This window comes from Sorex fumeus, unplaced genomic scaffold (genome assembly GCF_029834395.1).
Source record: "Sorex fumeus unplaced genomic scaffold, SorFum_2.1 ptg000010l, whole genome shotgun sequence".
Classification (NCBI taxonomy): Eukaryota; Metazoa; Chordata; class Mammalia; order Eulipotyphla; family Soricidae; genus Sorex; species Sorex fumeus.
Genome location: NW_026606067.1, coordinates 30,978,739 through 30,996,163, shown reverse-complemented (window position 1 = coordinate 30,996,163; position 17,425 = coordinate 30,978,739). Strand labels below are relative to the sequence as shown.

At 41.7% G+C, this 17,425-nt stretch overlaps 1 protein-coding gene across 6 annotated transcripts in view; it reads left to right on the top strand.

The window, feature by feature from the left end:
- GOLIM4 (golgi integral membrane protein 4) overlaps nucleotides 1–17,156 on the top strand; it is an 85,182-nt gene extending 68,026 nt beyond the window's left edge. For 2 of the 6 annotated variants that reach the window (XM_056110755.1, XM_056110750.1), the window contains 7 exons: nucleotides 425–708; nucleotides 1,293–1,375; nucleotides 1,834–1,940; nucleotides 6,259–6,426; nucleotides 6,754–6,825; nucleotides 14,517–14,588; nucleotides 15,480–17,156. In XM_056110755.1, coding sequence (XP_055966730.1) covers nucleotides 425–708; nucleotides 1,293–1,375; nucleotides 1,834–1,940; nucleotides 6,259–6,426; nucleotides 6,754–6,825; nucleotides 14,517–14,588; nucleotides 15,480–15,632 — 939 coding nt within the window. In that variant the 3' untranslated portion in view covers nucleotides 15,633–17,156. The remainder of the gene's footprint in view (nucleotides 1–424; nucleotides 709–1,292; nucleotides 1,376–1,833; nucleotides 1,941–6,258; nucleotides 6,427–6,753; nucleotides 6,826–14,516; nucleotides 14,589–15,479) is intronic. The other 4 variants (XM_056110754.1, XM_056110756.1, XM_056110752.1 and 1 more) reach the window with 3 other exon arrangements.
- The last annotated feature ends 269 nt before the right edge of the window (nucleotides 17,157–17,425 follow it).

Sequence of the window (17,425 nt, the reverse complement as noted above, 5' to 3'; positions counted from 1 at the left end):
AATTATGCCTTAATTCCAGAAAATTAGTATGATCACCTGCTTCAAGAAGCCAAGCTTGTTATGATGCTATGGATAATGATACTGCTCAGGGAGCAGAAGATCAGGGTATCCAAGCAGTAGAAGGAGGTGCTGAGATTTCTTACAAAACTAACACACACACACACACACACACACACACACACACACACACTTATTTGGTTTGGGGGCCACGCCTGGTCGTTCTCAGGGCTTACTCATGCAAAAATATGCACAGAGAGAGCTGAGAAATAGGAGTTCTGGTTGTGGGTCACCTTGGCCAAAGTAATATCGTAGTTCCCCAGTTCACCTATCAGATTGATTTTAAGAACGAATTGCTTCCTGATTTTATCATGAGAAACTAGTCAAGGGGCAACCCCAGCACCCACCCATTCTCCCTTTTCCCCAGGTGGACCCTTCAGCCAAGTCCGAGTTCCGCTCCCCGTATGAGGAGCAGCTGGAGCAGCAGAGACTGGCTGCCAGGCGGGCGGAGGAGGCTCAGAGGCTGAGAGAGCACCAGGAGGCTCTGCACCAGCACAGGCTGCAGGGACACCTGCTTCGACAGCGGCAGCAGCAGCAGCAGCAGCAGCAGCAGCAGCAGCAGCAGCAGCAGCAGCTTTTTGCCAGAGAGATGCCTCAGCAGAGGCATGCTGGGCCCGAGGAGGAGCGGCCGCAGCACTCCGAGCAGCTCAGGTATCCCCCGTTGGCATCTGTGGTCCCTTTCCTGGGTTCTGGAAGCAGCTTTGTGTGTTCTCGGGGAACTCAGGTTCACGTAACTGAAGCAGAACTCTCTGAGAGTTCAGTTCCGGCAGTTGAGCGTTAGGCTACTTTCTTGTGGTCCTTCAACTGTAGTTGGCTTTTCTGGGAACTGTTTTCAGCTCTGTGCTCCGGGTTGCTCCCAGTGACGCTGGGGTCAATCCCAGACCTCCGTCATGCCAAAACCTGCACTCATCCCTGTGAGCTGAATCTCTGGGGTCCACAGATGGGTCTCTAAAGGAATCAGAATTTTTTTCCAGTTGAAATTTTAGGTAGTTGTGGTCTCAAAAGCAGATTTCCTGCTTTTCACTTTAACATTTGAAGGCTTTTTATCTTTGTAGAGGTATTTTTTGGAAAATATTATTGGAATATTATACCTAACACATTTTTTAAAACTCATTAGGATGTTGGAATAAATAGTTGCAAAATGTATCTCTTACCTTTCTAAAGATAAATAGCTTATGTCAAACTATGCGCTTAATTTGTGTCACTGAATTGATGATGTTTTGTGTTTCTTATAGGCAGCAAGCTCGATATGATGCTATGGATAATGATATTGTTCAGGGAGCAGACGATCAGGGTATCCAAGAAGTAGAAGGAGGTGGTGAGATTTCTTACAAAACTAACATACACACACACACACACACACACATTGGTTTGGGAAACACACCTGGTGGTTCTCTTCAGCACTCAAGAATCACTCCTGTCAAGTTTGGGGGATCATATGGGGTGTTGCTAACCAAATCTGGGTCAGCCACATGCAAGGCCTGCTGTCCCTGCTATAGTTTCTCTGCCCCCCAAAATAATAGTTTAATATAGTTGTTTTGTCAGGTATAGTGAAATCAGAATTATGTTTATTATCTGTATACCTTCCCGGGAGGCTGTTTTGTACCACATTTTTTTATGTTTATTGTTATGTTTTCCTTCGTCCTCTCTAACTGTGCTGGAAGAGAGGTTGAGGAACAGGAGGTCTGAGGAAGCCCGCGGTGACCTTTCTTTGAGTTGGTAGGGAGGACTCCTGTCTGTTTCACTCAGGCTGATGCTAGTGCTTTGATTTGCTAGCTTATGAGAGAAACAATCAACACCAAGATGAGGCAGAAGATCCTGAAAATGAACGCGAGCCTCGCGAACAAGGGCCACGTGAAACGGACCCTGAATCTGAAGCAGATGTAAGTGACACCCAGTCATGATTCCGGTAACCTCACAGAACTGAAAGGAAACTTTAGCCAAAAGTGCTTCCCACTCCATATAGGTCTCTTACTTAGTCAGCACAGAAGGAAAGTGACTCCAGTAATTATACTTTTAGCAGTCGTTGCTAAACCAAATCACAGGATGTATTATGTGTGTGATGAGAATAGGCTTAAGTTGCAGAGATTTTTAGATTAATGGGTTATAATTGAGGAAAACTAACAGATTTTTAGATTAATGGGTTATAACTGAGGATGCACTGAAATATGTGATAATTGCAGTAGATGAAAAATGTAATTGTGGTGGATCGAGAACCGTAGAGAAGAACTTAAGCATTATCGAACATGTGCAACCACCAAGGGCATTAGGTATGTGACTCTAATCCCCCAGCCATGCAGTGACCGTATCAGTAACTACATGAATGAGTGTGTGCTTTAAAAAATGAGAAGTAGGGACTGGAGAAATAGTACAGCAGCTAAGGTGCTTGCCTTGCACTCACCAACCATGGTTCGATCCCCGACATCCCGTATGGTCTCCTGAGCACCACTAGGAGTAGTTCCTGAGTGCAGAGCCAGGAGTAATTCCTGAGCATTGCCTGGTGTGACCCTAAAACAAAAACCAAAAGAGGAAGTTGAGCAGGAACCATGTTATTTAAGCAACAAAATATTATAAATAAGTAGAGACCCAATATTCAGGAATGTTCTTTGTGTTTACCAAAAAGGACATTGACCTCCAATTCAGCCAGTTTATCTGGAACCTTGATCTTGCCTCGAAGTAAAAGGAACGGATGTTAAATAATGTAATAATGTAGATAATTTTACACTTTTATTGCTTCAGCCCTTTTGTCATCTTTTGCTGTTTATAAAACAGTCTGTGCTATCTAATGTGCCTGTTTGAAAGGATTCATATCCTGCTTGAGGGTTACTGAAAGTGGAAATGCCTTAACTTATGCAGAGATATGGCAGAACACCTTCACCAGCCCTTGACTTAACATTGCTGTCAGCATGCTCCGGGGAACCCTGACCCTACAGTATTTTCAGTGAGAATTAGAGCTGTAGAGAGCAGGAAAATAGAAGGGAGCAAGAGAATGGGAAAGGTCTAGAAGCCCAAGAGAAAGAAGAGAAACCTGAAAATGCCTGAGACAAAACTGCAAGTCCGCAAAGAGTATTTCCATTACTGATGCTTGGGAAATGCTTTGTGATTGGATTGTTTCACCATGTGATCTTTATTTTTCATGAAATGTTTATTTCCCCTGGAAATCCTGGAAAATATTTGGGTTTCTATTATTTTTCTTTATTTGGGCGTGTGCATGGGGAGGTCTCCTGGGCAGTGTCAGTTGCTGTGGGGCTCTCCTAGGATCGTTGGCTGTTGGTCCATCCAGAGGCCTGAAGGTGCGATGCTTCTCAGTCCTTGTGGTGCCAGGGGTGCTCAGGCCACCCCAGCTGTCCCTGCCCAGGGCTGCTCCTGGCACTGCTCAAGGGACTAAGTGAAGTGGTGCCGGGAATCGAGCCCATGTCTGGCGACTGTTAAGCCTGCGCCTCTCCTCAGTACTACCTTCTGGCCTTTAGTTAGAGATCGTCAAGTTGCGTCTCCTCTTAGTTTTAATTATTTTCAGCAGAAGAAATTGTTCAGCTTTATTGAGGTTTAATTGAGCATCTAGCTATTTGAAATTAACAACAACATCTGTTAACTTTCATGAGTTAGAGGAGAAACATTTTTAAGAACTTTTGCAAAGATTTGGGAACTTTTTTCTTGAAAGGAATATTACAACTTTTCTATAAATTACACAGATCTTTGATAGTGCACCGAAGAAAATCAGTTATGACAAGAGATCATGGAGTAATTGCAATTCAGTTAGAATGTAATGATTTCTTACTGTTTCTTCCCAAGAAAAGTGTCTTTTGCACTTGAATGAAGTAGATGGTTGGGGACCAGGGACCTGTGGATAACATCAGCAGAAGGCCGTGGGAGCTCTGAGCATGTACAAGGCTCTAAAGTTAACTAGAATCGTTGTCTAATAAGAGGTCGAATCTTTGAGGCTCAGGGTCATTGCGATGCATTTATCGCTTCAGTTAAGAACCCTGTTCTTTGGAGGACCCTGGAGTGTCAGGAAACTCATACAAATCTTCTCATTTCTTCCCAGCCCTGGTTCTAAAATCTGAATTTGATGAGGGCATGTATCTTTTTTTTTTATTTTATTTTAATGAATCACCGTGATATACAGTTACAGACTTACAAATTTTCATTACATTTCAGTAGGGCTGGAGCAATAGCACAGCGGGTAAGGCATTTGCCTTGCACTTGGCCGACATGGCTGACCAGGGTTTGATTCCTCCGCCCCTCTCGGAGAGCCCGGTGAGCTATCGAGAGTATCTTGCCTGCACGGGAAAGCCTGGCAAGCTGCCTGTGACGTATACAGTATGCCAAAAATAGTAACAACAAGTCTCGCAATTTGTTTTGAGATGTTACTGGTGCCCGCTCGAGCAAATCGATGAACAGCGGGAGGACAGTGGACAGTGCAGTGCTATGTTTCAGTCAGTGTTTGAGTATCCATCCCTCCACCAGTGCCCGTTCTCCACCACCAGTGTTCCCAGTGTCTCTCCCGCCACCCCCACCTCTTTCCACCCCCTGCCTCTGTGGCAGACACATTCTCTCTTTCTCTCTCCCTTTGGGTGTTATGGTTTGCATATCGGCACTAAGCAGCCATCATCATAGCCTACTTTCAGCACGCATCTACTGTCCCGAGCGATCCCGCCAACCATCATTTACTTGGTGGTCTCTTCTCCATCTCACCTGCCTTTCCCCCCAGCACATGAGATAGTGGTGAGTTTTGGGAGTATTTTGATTGGAATAGGTTAGTGCTGTATGGCCTAATGTGTTTGGGTAGTGAGGATGTGCTTACTAGGATTAGGACATGGAGGCTGAGCTGGGAGTCCAGAGTGCTGGGAAAAGAAAATTTACTGCCACCGCTGCTGCCCTGGAGGCCACGCCACGCTACCTGTTGGTGGAGGGGCCGCTTCTGTGTGCTTGCTTGGTTCCCTCTGGCACGCTCCTGAGGCTTGTGGCACCCCCTTTTGGCCATGCGCTCCAAGGAGGCCTCGCTGGGGAGGGGGCTTTGTGGGGCATGTATCATTGTGAAAGGGACTGTGGGAGCTTACATATAAAACTGAGATAGCTCTAGAATAATGTGAAGGACATTTATTGACTTGTGAACTCATGGAAGGTGGCATGGCAAGATGCCACCTGGGAAAGATACCATTTTCTTTTTTTTTTTTTTAATTTTCAGTGTTTTGGACCACACCTGACAGTACTCAGGGCTTACTTCTGGTTCTGTGCTCACTGATTACTCCTGGCAGTGCTCAGGGACCAAGCGTGGTGCCTGGTTTCAAACCCAGGTTGGCTGTGTGCCGGCCAACCACCTTGACACTGTCCTGTTTCTCTGGTCCGGGAGAGATACTTTTCAAAATATATACCAAGGTTTCTTTAGGCCCAGTCATCTTATCCCCATTATTGGAAAGTGCAACATCTCTATTTCATGGTAATGTGTTGTGCAGAAACTTGATTTCTACCAGAAATTGATAATTTATATTGATTACCTGTTTACTTAGGCCCTTTTGGCTAATGTCAGCCTTCTCTTTCTCCATCTTCTTTTTACCCACTGTTGAAGGGCCAGGTGGTGAAACTGTGTGACTGATAACCAATCCTGAATTGGTCCTGAACTATGTAACTGTGTACCTCACAGTGATTCAAATTTTTAAAAAAAAAGTCCATATGCATATGTGTGTGTGTATGTGTAAATAAAGGCTCAAACAGTACCTCTTGTATCACTGAATTTTGAAAAAAATATATATATAGTGCTACTAAATGTTTTCAAAGGAAGACTAGCGTGTACCAATGTTCCAGTGAAGTTAGGATTTACCTACTTAATTTTCCTGGTTTTTTTTTTTTTTTTGTACATGGTCTTTTGCTTTGTATTTTTCATGCTGCCTAGCTGTGCTTGTAATAGTGCGTTCCTTGTAATAGTGCATCTTGACAACTATTTTGTTTGTAAATAATTATTTACAGAGATGCAAAGAAGTGCTCTTTGTACTTTATTCTCATTTATCAGGCTCTGACAAATGAAACTGGAATTTTTTGTCTTTCGACAGTAGGATATATACTTGAGAGTTTTGGCAGAGGTAGATGTGAACAATCTGGTGAAGGACGATTTCATTTACTGCCAGTGTGTGGCCTTTCAAATGATATTAAACTTGATCCTGGATTTTGATGTGATGGTTTCATTTTATTAAAATTTGACAGAGGGCAGCTGTAGAGGATATAAACCCAGCAGATGACCCTAATAATCAAGGAGAAGATGAATTTGAGGAAGCTGAGCAAGTGAGAGAAGAAAATTTGCCAGATGAAAATGAAGATCAAAAACAAAGTAATCAAAAGCAAGAGAATGCAGAAATGGAAGAGCATTTGGTGGTGAGTTAATGCCAGTTACAGAGGGAAATCTTTACCTGGGTGTTTTGATAAATTTCCAGTTTATGTACGTGGTTAGTTATAATTGACATTGACAGGTTTGTCTCTTTGGTTGGTTTTTAGGCCTTTGTATGAAATAATATGCCCAAACTCAGATGCCAGGGTGACGGATATCCCAGGCTTTGTGGTGGGAATGTTTGTTCATTATTTCCTGGTCACTGATATGTTGAAAATGCGCTTCTGATAGCAGTATTGTTTGTTCTGTGTCCCAGAGTTCTGTAAAAATGCATCTCTAGTGTACTGTAACATGAACTTCCCCTTTTGTTTCAGCAGATGGCAGGAAATCCAGACCAGCAAGAGGATAATGTGGATGAGCAGTACCAAGAAGAGGGAGAGGAGGAGGTAAGGTGGGATTCAGGGGCTGAGCAGCTGGCCTGTAACCTCCACTCACCCGAGCAAAGCTCAGCAGCATTCACTTATACAGGCTTTCCGTAGAAATGTTTAGGAAGATGGGGCAGGATGTAAAGAGGGGTCGCGTCAGGTGGAAATGGACCTTGGGATGGAGGTAGCGAAGGGCTGGCACATTTGGTGGGCTTAGGTCTACATAGTTCTCCTGATGGTTTTTGAATTTTCTTCACTCAAAAAGAGAGAACTTAGTTTTGCATTGTTGGGGGAGTCTGGTCTAAACCCTGTAACTTTTCCTTAGTTATCTCTACAATCTGTACCTCGCAGGGATATCCTGTTAGTGTCTTGGGATATACTTAAAATATCCCACACATTTTTAAAAGGGTTTGTTTTGTGGTTTCTATTTTGGACTTCTTAATAAGAATTAGTTCTTAATTAAAATTAATAAAAGGAAAAATAGATTTGGATGAAGTTTGTTAAACTGTGAATGAGCTTTTTATTGTAAACTTCGTTGTTGTTAAGTGTACAGTAACAGTATGTCATCGGTAACTAGATGTGTAAGGCATCTGTTGTCATGTCGTATTTGTGTAATTGATTGGCACTGCTGGTTTCTAGTCCCAGCACTCCACAGTCTGAGCCGGGAGAGACCTATACTGCTCTTACAGTACGCCTGATCCTCAGATGGTGGCTACATCATTTAATTTCTCTCTGGACCAGTAAATGAAAGCTTCGTGTTGAATCACTCTTCACCTGGATGTCTGTTCTTGCAAGCACGCATGTGTGTGTCTCTGTGTGTCCATGTGTGACTTGTGAGTGTAGACAAATGGCAGCCTGAGAGCAGACAGCATCTTGACTGGATAGCCATTGAGGATACGTGCTCTGCGGCGCTCAGCCCCATTGTCCCCCAGGCCAGCACTGCTTCCTTACTGTTCCTGCATGTTGCAGCCTTGGATTGCTGATGTTAGGCATATGTGCTGCTGTCAGAAATAGGGAAAGGATGTTGCTCATGTCACCCACGAGCACCGTGCATGAAGAGTCTAAATGTATAGAAGCCATGTGGCCTGCTCTTTCCATACTGTGGTTCAGTTCTCGTCATGACCTTGAGCTGCCCTCTCAGAAGATAACTGAGAAATTAGCAGCCTTGAGTATTAAGGTGTTTGGCATGACGAAGAAACTTACTGGAGTTTCCTTGTAACGGGATGTCTAGACTAGTATTACTTGGTCTTAGTATATAAAATACCAGGAATCTTTGGTGGAATTAAAGAGAACTGGTTCACTTTTTCTCCCATATAAAAAATTCAGCATCGTGTACATATAACCTTAACAATTACTCACTGATGGTTTTTTACTTCATAATATATTAGTTAAAGGTGGGAATCGGGGAGAGACATCCTGCACTCACAGAGAAATCAATACCAGAAAAGGAAAAAAGACAGGCAAGAGGGAAGGAGAAATGTGACGGCGGAGAAGTGCTGCCTGGGAGCAGTGCCCGGGCAGCCCCTCTGCCTTCCCTGCTGGTCCTGCTGTCTCACCTGGAATGGGCCCTTCCCCCCCACGGTCACCGTCCAGAATCCCTGCACCGAGCGCCTCTTTCTAAATTGCTTTGGGGAGCTCCGAGAGCCCGTGAGCACTCAGCCGGGCCTTTCTCATGCTCTGTAACGTTCCTGTCTGCCCTTTGAGCGTTTCTGGTTCTGGATGTCTTCGTTTTCTGGAGTTCTAGAATGATTTAGTTACTGGATCATCCCACCTCTTTCTAGCTCTTTTGCTCATCTGATTGTTCTAGCTCTTTTCGTCGTTTCCAGATCTTTTTTTTGAGGACGGAGAGTGGTTCTCAGGGAATCCGGAGTATAAATGACCAAGGGGTGATCTCGTGTGCTGAGTGGCAGCTCCTGTCTCACTCCCCGAGCATTGCCACCTGTGACCCGAGCACACCCGGGTATGGCCCTCAGGCCCTCTCGTCCAGCTGTCCAGGCTGAGAATTGCTGGGAGTGGCTCTTTTCCTACTGAGAACCATTCAGGAATCTCCCCCATTAAAAAACAAAAAGCGTTCTCAACAGACTGCAACAAAATGAGAAAAAGGAAAAGTAGTGTTGTAGGGATGGCAATGATAAACACAGGGACTGTGGCATCACATGGAAAGAGGGGATCAAAAAACAGGACTTCAGCAGAATCTTACACCCTGCCCGCAAATAAGTAAAGTGCTCACTGAATTGAATAAGGCCTTAAGATTTATTTACAATTTTATGAAGTGGAGACCCAAAAGGTAACAGCGTTGCAATTGTATCAGGGGATTGTGTCTACAACTCGGGGGCGGGGGGATGGAATGAGAGCAAAACTCGGGGAGGGAGAGTAAAACTAGTACATGGTAAAACTGGGAGTGGGGGAAGAAACGGATATAGTATATGGAGTCACTTTCCTCGCACCTTTAATAAGTGTATGTGCATTGAGGCAGCTCTTGTGGGGGTGGCCGCAAGCCATGCATTGTTCTATCACTGAGCATCTCGTCTCCCTCAGTGTTTAGCTGCCCACTGTCGGTTGGGATGCCATTGCTGCCGTGGGCATATCTGCCCACAGTTGGCGCTTCCCTTAGCCTTTGTTCCCACGGAGGAATTCAGTCCTTCCAAGCTACAGGTGTGCATGGGCATAGCCCAGGAGGTTGTCCCTGAGAGCAGAGGACCCGCAGCAGGTGGGATTTTAGCAATGTGCGTCGTACCTGCATTCATCATAGTGTAGCAGCCTTACCATCCTGAGACAAAAATACACGATTAGCCGATATGCTTTATGATTTGGAATTGCTAGAGTGGGCAACATTATTCTAGAGAGTTCATCCTAATGTTGCTTATATTCCAGGTTTCTTACCTACTTATGAGGAAGCAATACAAATTTGACATTGCCAGCAAGTGCTGTGTATGATGTAAAATTACTGAAAGGTCCAACAAATATAGATCAGATAAGTGCTTGAAAATGTTGAGTCTTTATTTTCCCCAGTATAACTGAAGCAGAGTGGATACTCTGCTTCCCTGGCTACCTTCAGTGACAGTGACTCACGTACCTACCTTGGACTGCTGGTTCGTGAGTCACCATGTCTAGAGGTAGTGAGACACCTCTGTTACATATCGCTGGACTAGCGGTGGTATCTGTCTCTGTAATTGATGCTGCTGAAGCCTGTCCTCTGTCACATGCCTTATACTCCTCTGGACTCTTCATCTTAGCCTCCTGATTTCTTCATAACATCTTTGATTAGAGAAACTAAGGAGCCCAGGGGTGGCCAGGTAATGCCTGTTTGGGGGATCAGTGCTCTGTTAGTTTTGCTTGAGCCAATTATAAGATTTTACTTGGTCATGGTTTAATTCCTGGCATCCCATGCAGCCCCACAGAGTCCCACTAGATGTAATCCCTGAGCACAGAACCAGGAGTAAGCCCTGTACATAGTTGTATAGCCCAAAACCAGTAAATAAGTACTTCTCACCTTAGATCGTATTAACAACTGGTAAATTAAAATTTCTGGCTGAAGAGAAGAAAGAACTCATGAGAGGTGTTTCTAGCATGGCATTCACTGCAGTCATGTGAGTGGTGGTCAGTCTTTGTTGTGGTTAAGAATCACCTTGGGTGTTAGTCTCCTATTTTGTTACTTTATGTTCCCCAGATGAGTGCAATCTTTCTATGTCTGTCCCTCTCTTTCTGACTCATTTCGCTTTACATGATACTTTCCATGTAGTACCACTTGTATGTAAATTTCATGATTTCATCTTTTCTAACCGCTACATAGTACTCCATTGTGTAAATGTACCAAAGTTTCTTTAACCAGTCAATTAGTACCAGGAATTTTGCTCCATGGCTTGGAGGCCAGCCACACATGCTAGGGGAAATGGCAGCTCAGATGGAGAAGGGAGCACCAAATAAAGGGTGTTGGGAGGATCCTCCCAGGATGGGAGAAGCGTGCTGAAAGTAGACTTTAGCCCGAACATGATTTCCACTCAATGTCTCTTTTGCAAACCACAACACCCAAAAGGAGAGAGAGGACAGAGGGGAATGCCCTACCACAGAGCCAGGGTGAGATGGGGGGATGGGGGATGGGAGGGATACTGGAATCTGTGGTGGTGGGAAATGGGCACTGGTGGAGGGATGGGTATTTGATTATTGTATAATAGTAACCCAAGCAAAAAATTTGTAAGTCTACAACTGTACCTCATGATGTCTCACTAATAAAAAATAATTTAAAAAAAAAAAGGAATCACCTTGGAGAATACAGAAAAAATTCAGACATAATCCTTGGAGACTTTAGCCACCTTTAGCACTGAGAGTCAGAATTCTCCACAAGGCCCCCAACTGATAACTGATGTTTTAGAAGCACCCTTTTTAGAGAAGCAGTTCTAGGACAAGTGGTTGAAAGATAGGGGTTTCTGGGTCCCTGGAGGACGGAGGTGGGGTACACTAGTGATGGGTGTGGTATTGGAATTGCGTGAATGAGAATACATTGTTAACAGTATTATAGACCAAAGAGTCTCAGTCCAAATTTTTTAAATAAATGTATTAAAATTTTTTCTTGATTTGAAAGATGGATACCAAGAAGATTGAAATTATGTAAGATCTAGTCTTTTGAAGAGGAATTTAGTAAAAAAAAAAAGTATCTAAACGTGATAGGTGGTGCAACTGTGGCAACAAAGAGATCACTTTTGAGCCTTAGCTCTAAAGAATTCATCGAATTAGATTCCTTTTTTGCATGTGCTTAGATTTTTTTTTTATAATCAAGTGACCAGAAGAATTGCCAAGCAAAAATTTTAATTCATTTCTTCCTAACTCCATTGTCTGTATTACAAGTTAGCAAAAGACAAGCTCTACTTGTAAATAAAATCTTTTTGGAACACAACTCTATTGGTTTGTACTTTGATTAAGATTATTCTGAGCTGCAAGGATAAATTTGGGTAGTTGCTACAGAGATCTTATGGTTGAGAAAACCTGAATATTTATAATCTGTCCCTTTACAGAAAAAAACTTGCCAATCTGGATACATATATTCTTTTCTCCATATAGCAGTTTAAAGACAGTTCCATCCGAACATCAGCTAAAGCATGCTTGGTGTTCACTAATACTTTTTCATCATTAAGGCTATCGGAGACATGTCTTTATTTATTGGATTTGACAGGGACACTTTAGCAATTTAGTGATGTTTTAGTTAGGCTTTAGTACCAAATAAGGGCTTCATTGTTTTCATCCCCAATGTTCCGTGGAATTTTGTTGATGTCCTGTGACTAGAGACAGGAGAGAAGTAATGGGCCGTGCTAGGCCCTGCTGCTGAGACAGGGCACCCATCTCAGCCTGATTGAACAAATGAATCAAAAGCCAGGATGTCTTTCTTTCCTCCCCCACTTTATTTAAACAGCATGGTTTGCAAGGTTGTTTATGGTGATGTGTTACAAGCATTCCATATTCCAACACCACTCTCACCGCCACCGTTGCCTTCCCTCCACCATTGTCTCCTTCTTCTCAAGCCTGCCCCAATCATGGGCCCACAATAATTTATTTCATGTTGCTTTTTACCACTAAATGGCTAACAAAGTGATCAAAAAATATTTCTGTAGAAAAAATATATGTGAAAATTGTGTCTTACTATGGGGATATTAAGTACTTTTGTGAGGGTTTACTAAGCTATTGTTGCGAATGAAGTCTTCTGTGGTCATGTTTTTGTTCATCAAGATTGGTTATGTCCCATCCAATCCGGTGTGCTACGACTGGGATGTCAGTGTTGTACAGGATGGAGATATCACAAGTCTGTGCTTTGATTCGAAGGTTACAGGGTACAAATTTACTCCGTGTTCTGCATCAAAGAGCATAGTGCACATACGACACAGTGTGTATTCCCTTGGATTGGAGTTTCAGTAGCGTCATTTTGAGAGGCACTTGTTTCTCTCTCACACCTCCACCCAGATATGTTACGTATCATCAGTCCCTTCTAGGAGTCAAGGGATCACGATGTTTTTTGGAGGCTGACGACTGGGCTGGCAGGGCCACAGTGACAGCACAGAGTAGATGCCTGTCTGCCAGGAAGAGTGCGACTCAGTCACTGGGCGCTGGGTGCAGAGGAGGCCCGACAGAGGCAGCCCACTGCCAGGAAGGACAGTGAGCCCCTGGTGGCACGAGGGGAGAACTTGTCTCAGTGACAAAATTTTAAGACTCATCCTAAAGCATATTTGATTGTATGTTTTAGAATGATTATTGCAAATAAAATTTATAAGCAATTGAAAGCATATTTTAAGATAGTTTACCTTGATAATTTTAGGCATAGACAGAAGTCTTCAAAATAAATCAACACATAGTTTACTCTGGATTTTTGTGGAATGTGATCATTAGAGATTATTTAACATGTGTACAGATATATGTTGATTGGCATTTTGAAAAAAATTTTGATCGATGAGATTAAAAGTAATAGTATATATTAAATGAAAATTAATTGAATCAGAAATGTTAAGGATATCAAAAATAGGTAGAGATTTGAGGTAGTTTAATGGGCTGTTTCATGAAGAAATTAAATTATAATAAATATTTCAGCTAAAGAAATTTTATTCTTATAGAAATATTTATATATACGTATATGTATGCACATTGTTTCTGCATCTACATTGTCTGTTGGATAGTATATTTTTTGTTTCTTTATAAAAAGTTATTTTTGCATCGATTTTTTTCATTCGTTCAGTGCTATAAAGAATTGCACTGTCAATTGCTCAGTAACACAGATGCTCCCTGGCTTTTACTTACGTTCTGTTAGAGCCTTCAGAATTCTGGTTTTTCTATTTTTTTTGAAAAGGAAAAGTTTTTAAACTGTATAGATATACTCGACCCTTATTCAAGAAATCAGAAATGTAAACATAAAAATTTCAGATTCAGAATCAGATTAATTTGTGATACATTTTTAATATAATTATCTTATTTTTATAAAGTAGTTCACAGTATTTGATTGCATTTAATATTTGAACACCAGTCGCACCACCATTACACCTTCTCACCACCATATTTTGGATGTTTCCATCCTGACCCCAACCCCTGCCCCAAAACAGAACTGAAATAATTTTCTTTGTATTGTTAGTTATGAATAAATTGCTGAAAATGCTCCAAAAAGTTTCCTCACAGGAAAGTGTGTGAAGATTGTTATATTTCACCCAGAAGTGATTAAGCCCTTCTATAATATGTTAAAGGTTGAGCCTTGTGTGCTTATATCTGTAAAAATATATTTTCCTCTAAGATTGGTTGCCTTCTGATTTAAATCCCATCAAATGTGGTGCGCTACTCTTGGAATATTAGTGGTGTGAGGTATGAGGTGTCACACGGCCTCGAATGGGTGAGGCTTGCCCTGAGCTGGGGGAGAGCGGCCGTGAGCATGGGGGTGGTTGAGTTTCGAAGGTTTTCAGCTGCCAGGGCTGGGTTCTTTGGGGCGGGGAGGGGCCTCAGCTGCCCTGTTCCGGGGTGCCCTGGATGAAACAGCCTGGCCCGGGGTCCGGCAGTATGGCTATGGCAAGCCCTGTAGTACATTTTTCATGTACTGTTTTCATACATGATAGACAAATCTTTCACTTTTAACTTTTATTCAGATTTATTTTGATTTTGTTTTTATTACTTGGTGTTAACTTTTTGGAAGCCTTTCTTGCATATATTTAAGTAAAATGTCACCTGTTATCTCTGGTTTGTTTTAGGGTCAGGAAGATTTGACTGAAGAGAAAAAAAGGGAATTGGAACATAATGGTGAAGAGACTTATGATGAAAATGTATGTGTAGATACGTGTTTCTGCTAAGTATGTGACTGTGCACATATGTTGGAGATATATACATGGATATATATATATATATATATATATATATATATATATATATATATAGGTGCCACCAACAGGTCAACCAGTACCTGCAGGGCAAGTGCATCAGCAGCCTTTTGGTGCCTTCAGGCTTCTTGCACTGTAACACTGTCCTTCCATTGTTCATCGATTTGCTTGAGCTGGTCCAGTAATATCTCCATTGTGATACTTGTTACTGTGTTTGGCATATCCAATACGTCACAGGTAGTTTCCCAGGCTGTGCTGTGCAGGCGAGATACTCTTGGTAGCTTGCCGGGCTATCCGAGAGGGGTAGAGGAATTGAACCCGGCTCGGCAGAGCTGGCCGCGCGCAAGGCAAACGCCCTACTGCTGTACTGTTGCTCTAGTTGAATGGGCATACTAAGATTTGTATAGGCCAATGAAGAATTGCGAGATTTTTGTGACATCGTGAAGATTTGGAAAGATTGTAGTACCTAAAGACTATATTTCTTCGCTTGTTTTCCTTTTTCCCCAAAGTAATTTAATTGGAACTTTTTTTTCTTTTCCATAGTTTGGTAGCACAGCGGGTAGGGCGTTTGCCTTACAAGCGGCCAACATGGCCGACCCGAATTCGATTCCTCTGCCCCTCTCGGAGAGCCTGGCAAGCTACCGAGAGTATTCGATATGCCAGACACAGTAACAACAAAGTCTCCAATGGAGACGTTACTGGGCCCGCTCGAGCAAATCGACGATCAACGGGAGGGCCTTATTATTATTATAGTTTGGTACTTTTTTAAAAAGAGAAATTATTTTTGTCACTAACTCAGCATTCTAGCTCATAGTTCTTTTCTTTTTCCCCTTTAAGGCCGATGACAATAAAAACAATGAAAGAGGAGAACAAGAGGTTCGAGTCGAGAAGCACCCCAAAGGCCGAGAGGCAAACTACCTGGAGGATGAAGAGGAGGAGGAGGACGGGGCTGCTGTCGCGGAGAAGTCACACCGAAGAGCTGAAATGTAGATATGCCCAGTATCATAGTGTTCAGCCAATGGACTTATTTCAAGCTGCTCAAAAATGAATTGGCCTACTGAACTCTAGGATATTTAATAAGAAAAATTTTGAATTTAGACTTTTTTTAAACTTTTGTATTAGAAATGCACCATACATTTATATGAATATATTTTGATAACCTAGGTTAGAGCTCCTTTTATATTCAGCTAAACAGGAAAATAACAGAACAGGTTCTGAGTCTCATATTACATAGATTATGCAATGTTGGAAAGGAATTAGATTTTGTATATGTTTTAAGCTTGTTACTTTTCTATCTTCTTATTTCCTAGGTGTTTTGTTGTTTGCCTTTGAAACAGTACAGGGTTTCAAAACAGGGGATACCGCCAAATGCTGTGCAAACTTAAGAATAACTGGTGTACAGTTGCTGCCTTTGCGAGGTGCTTGTGCAAGACTGTGAAATAATTTTCACCAGTCTTAGTAGCTATGACAGCATCAATGTAAAGAATGACATGACGTTTGACTGGGAAGATATGTGGCTTTTTTTCCTTTAGACTTTTAAAATCAATTAGAAATATGTAGGGTTTTACATAAAATCAGATTGCTCTTGAAAGGAATACAAATTATAAGTTAGGAAGCACTAAAACTTAGAACAAATAATATTCTGGGCTTAGGTGTTTCAGTATTCAAACAAGGTGCTGCCCATTAGTAGGTTGTTTAGTGACTAGTGTGTATGGGTAGTGATTTCTGGATCGTAGACCCGTTCAGAGATTCCCCCACACCTTGTCCACAAAGTCAGCCAGTGACATCCTGGTTTCAGTATCAAGTTCCCTGCAGTAATACCTATATATACATTTCTCTGTGTGCCTGGAATATAATTACTTTGATGCCAAGAATGAGGGCATATCAGATTGTACCGTAAAATGGTACAATATGTACAATTAAAAATTAAATTTTGCAATGTTAAAACTACAGTGAGGTACACATGATAATATGGTAGGCTCTAATAACTCTTCTTTTTCCAGGGATTGGTTCTGTGTTAATCCTTGTATAAGAAATTTGAGTGACTTTAATTTTGAAAATTCCTTAAAATAAAATTGTCATTAGAGACATTTCATTCTCAAGCATAAAGATCTTTATATAAAATAAAGTTATATGCCTGTGGTTTGAAATAATACTCCCAAATTAATAAAAACAAACCAGTTTCTACCATTGAATGTAACTTTAGTTTTTAATAATCATGCTCTTAAATGGTCTTGATGATCCCAGTTGAGTGACTATATTCACATGCTTAGGAATGTTGTTCAAGTGTACTTTCAATTTTCAGTGATCATAAATCTTACCTTTATGTATAAAAACTTTATGTAATGTAAAATGTATAATACTGTACATAATATTAAGAATACAATTATTTTGGTAAATTAGTTTGTATTTTTAATGTCCCAGTTGCAGTATTTAATTATTTGAAGCATATTGAAAGTTGGTAATAGTCAATAAAGCTATAGAAAGCAGCAGTAAATCTCTCAAAATACTTGATTTCTTACAGTTGCCGATCTAATTATTTTCTTAAGTTATTTTTCTTAAAAAAATTATTCTACTAATGTATACACTAATGAAGTATAAATGCCTTTCTCAACGTGTTTCGATTCTTCTCTTCTTTCCGACTTGAGCTGGTGAATGTGCTCACTCCCACCCCTCTCCCCTTTCTCTAAGAAAAGAATTTAGGAAGATTCCTTTTGTTTGAACTTGTTCTGAGGGAAGAAAGAGGAGAGTTGCAAAAGTGGTAGTTAGAAAGTGCTAGGTGC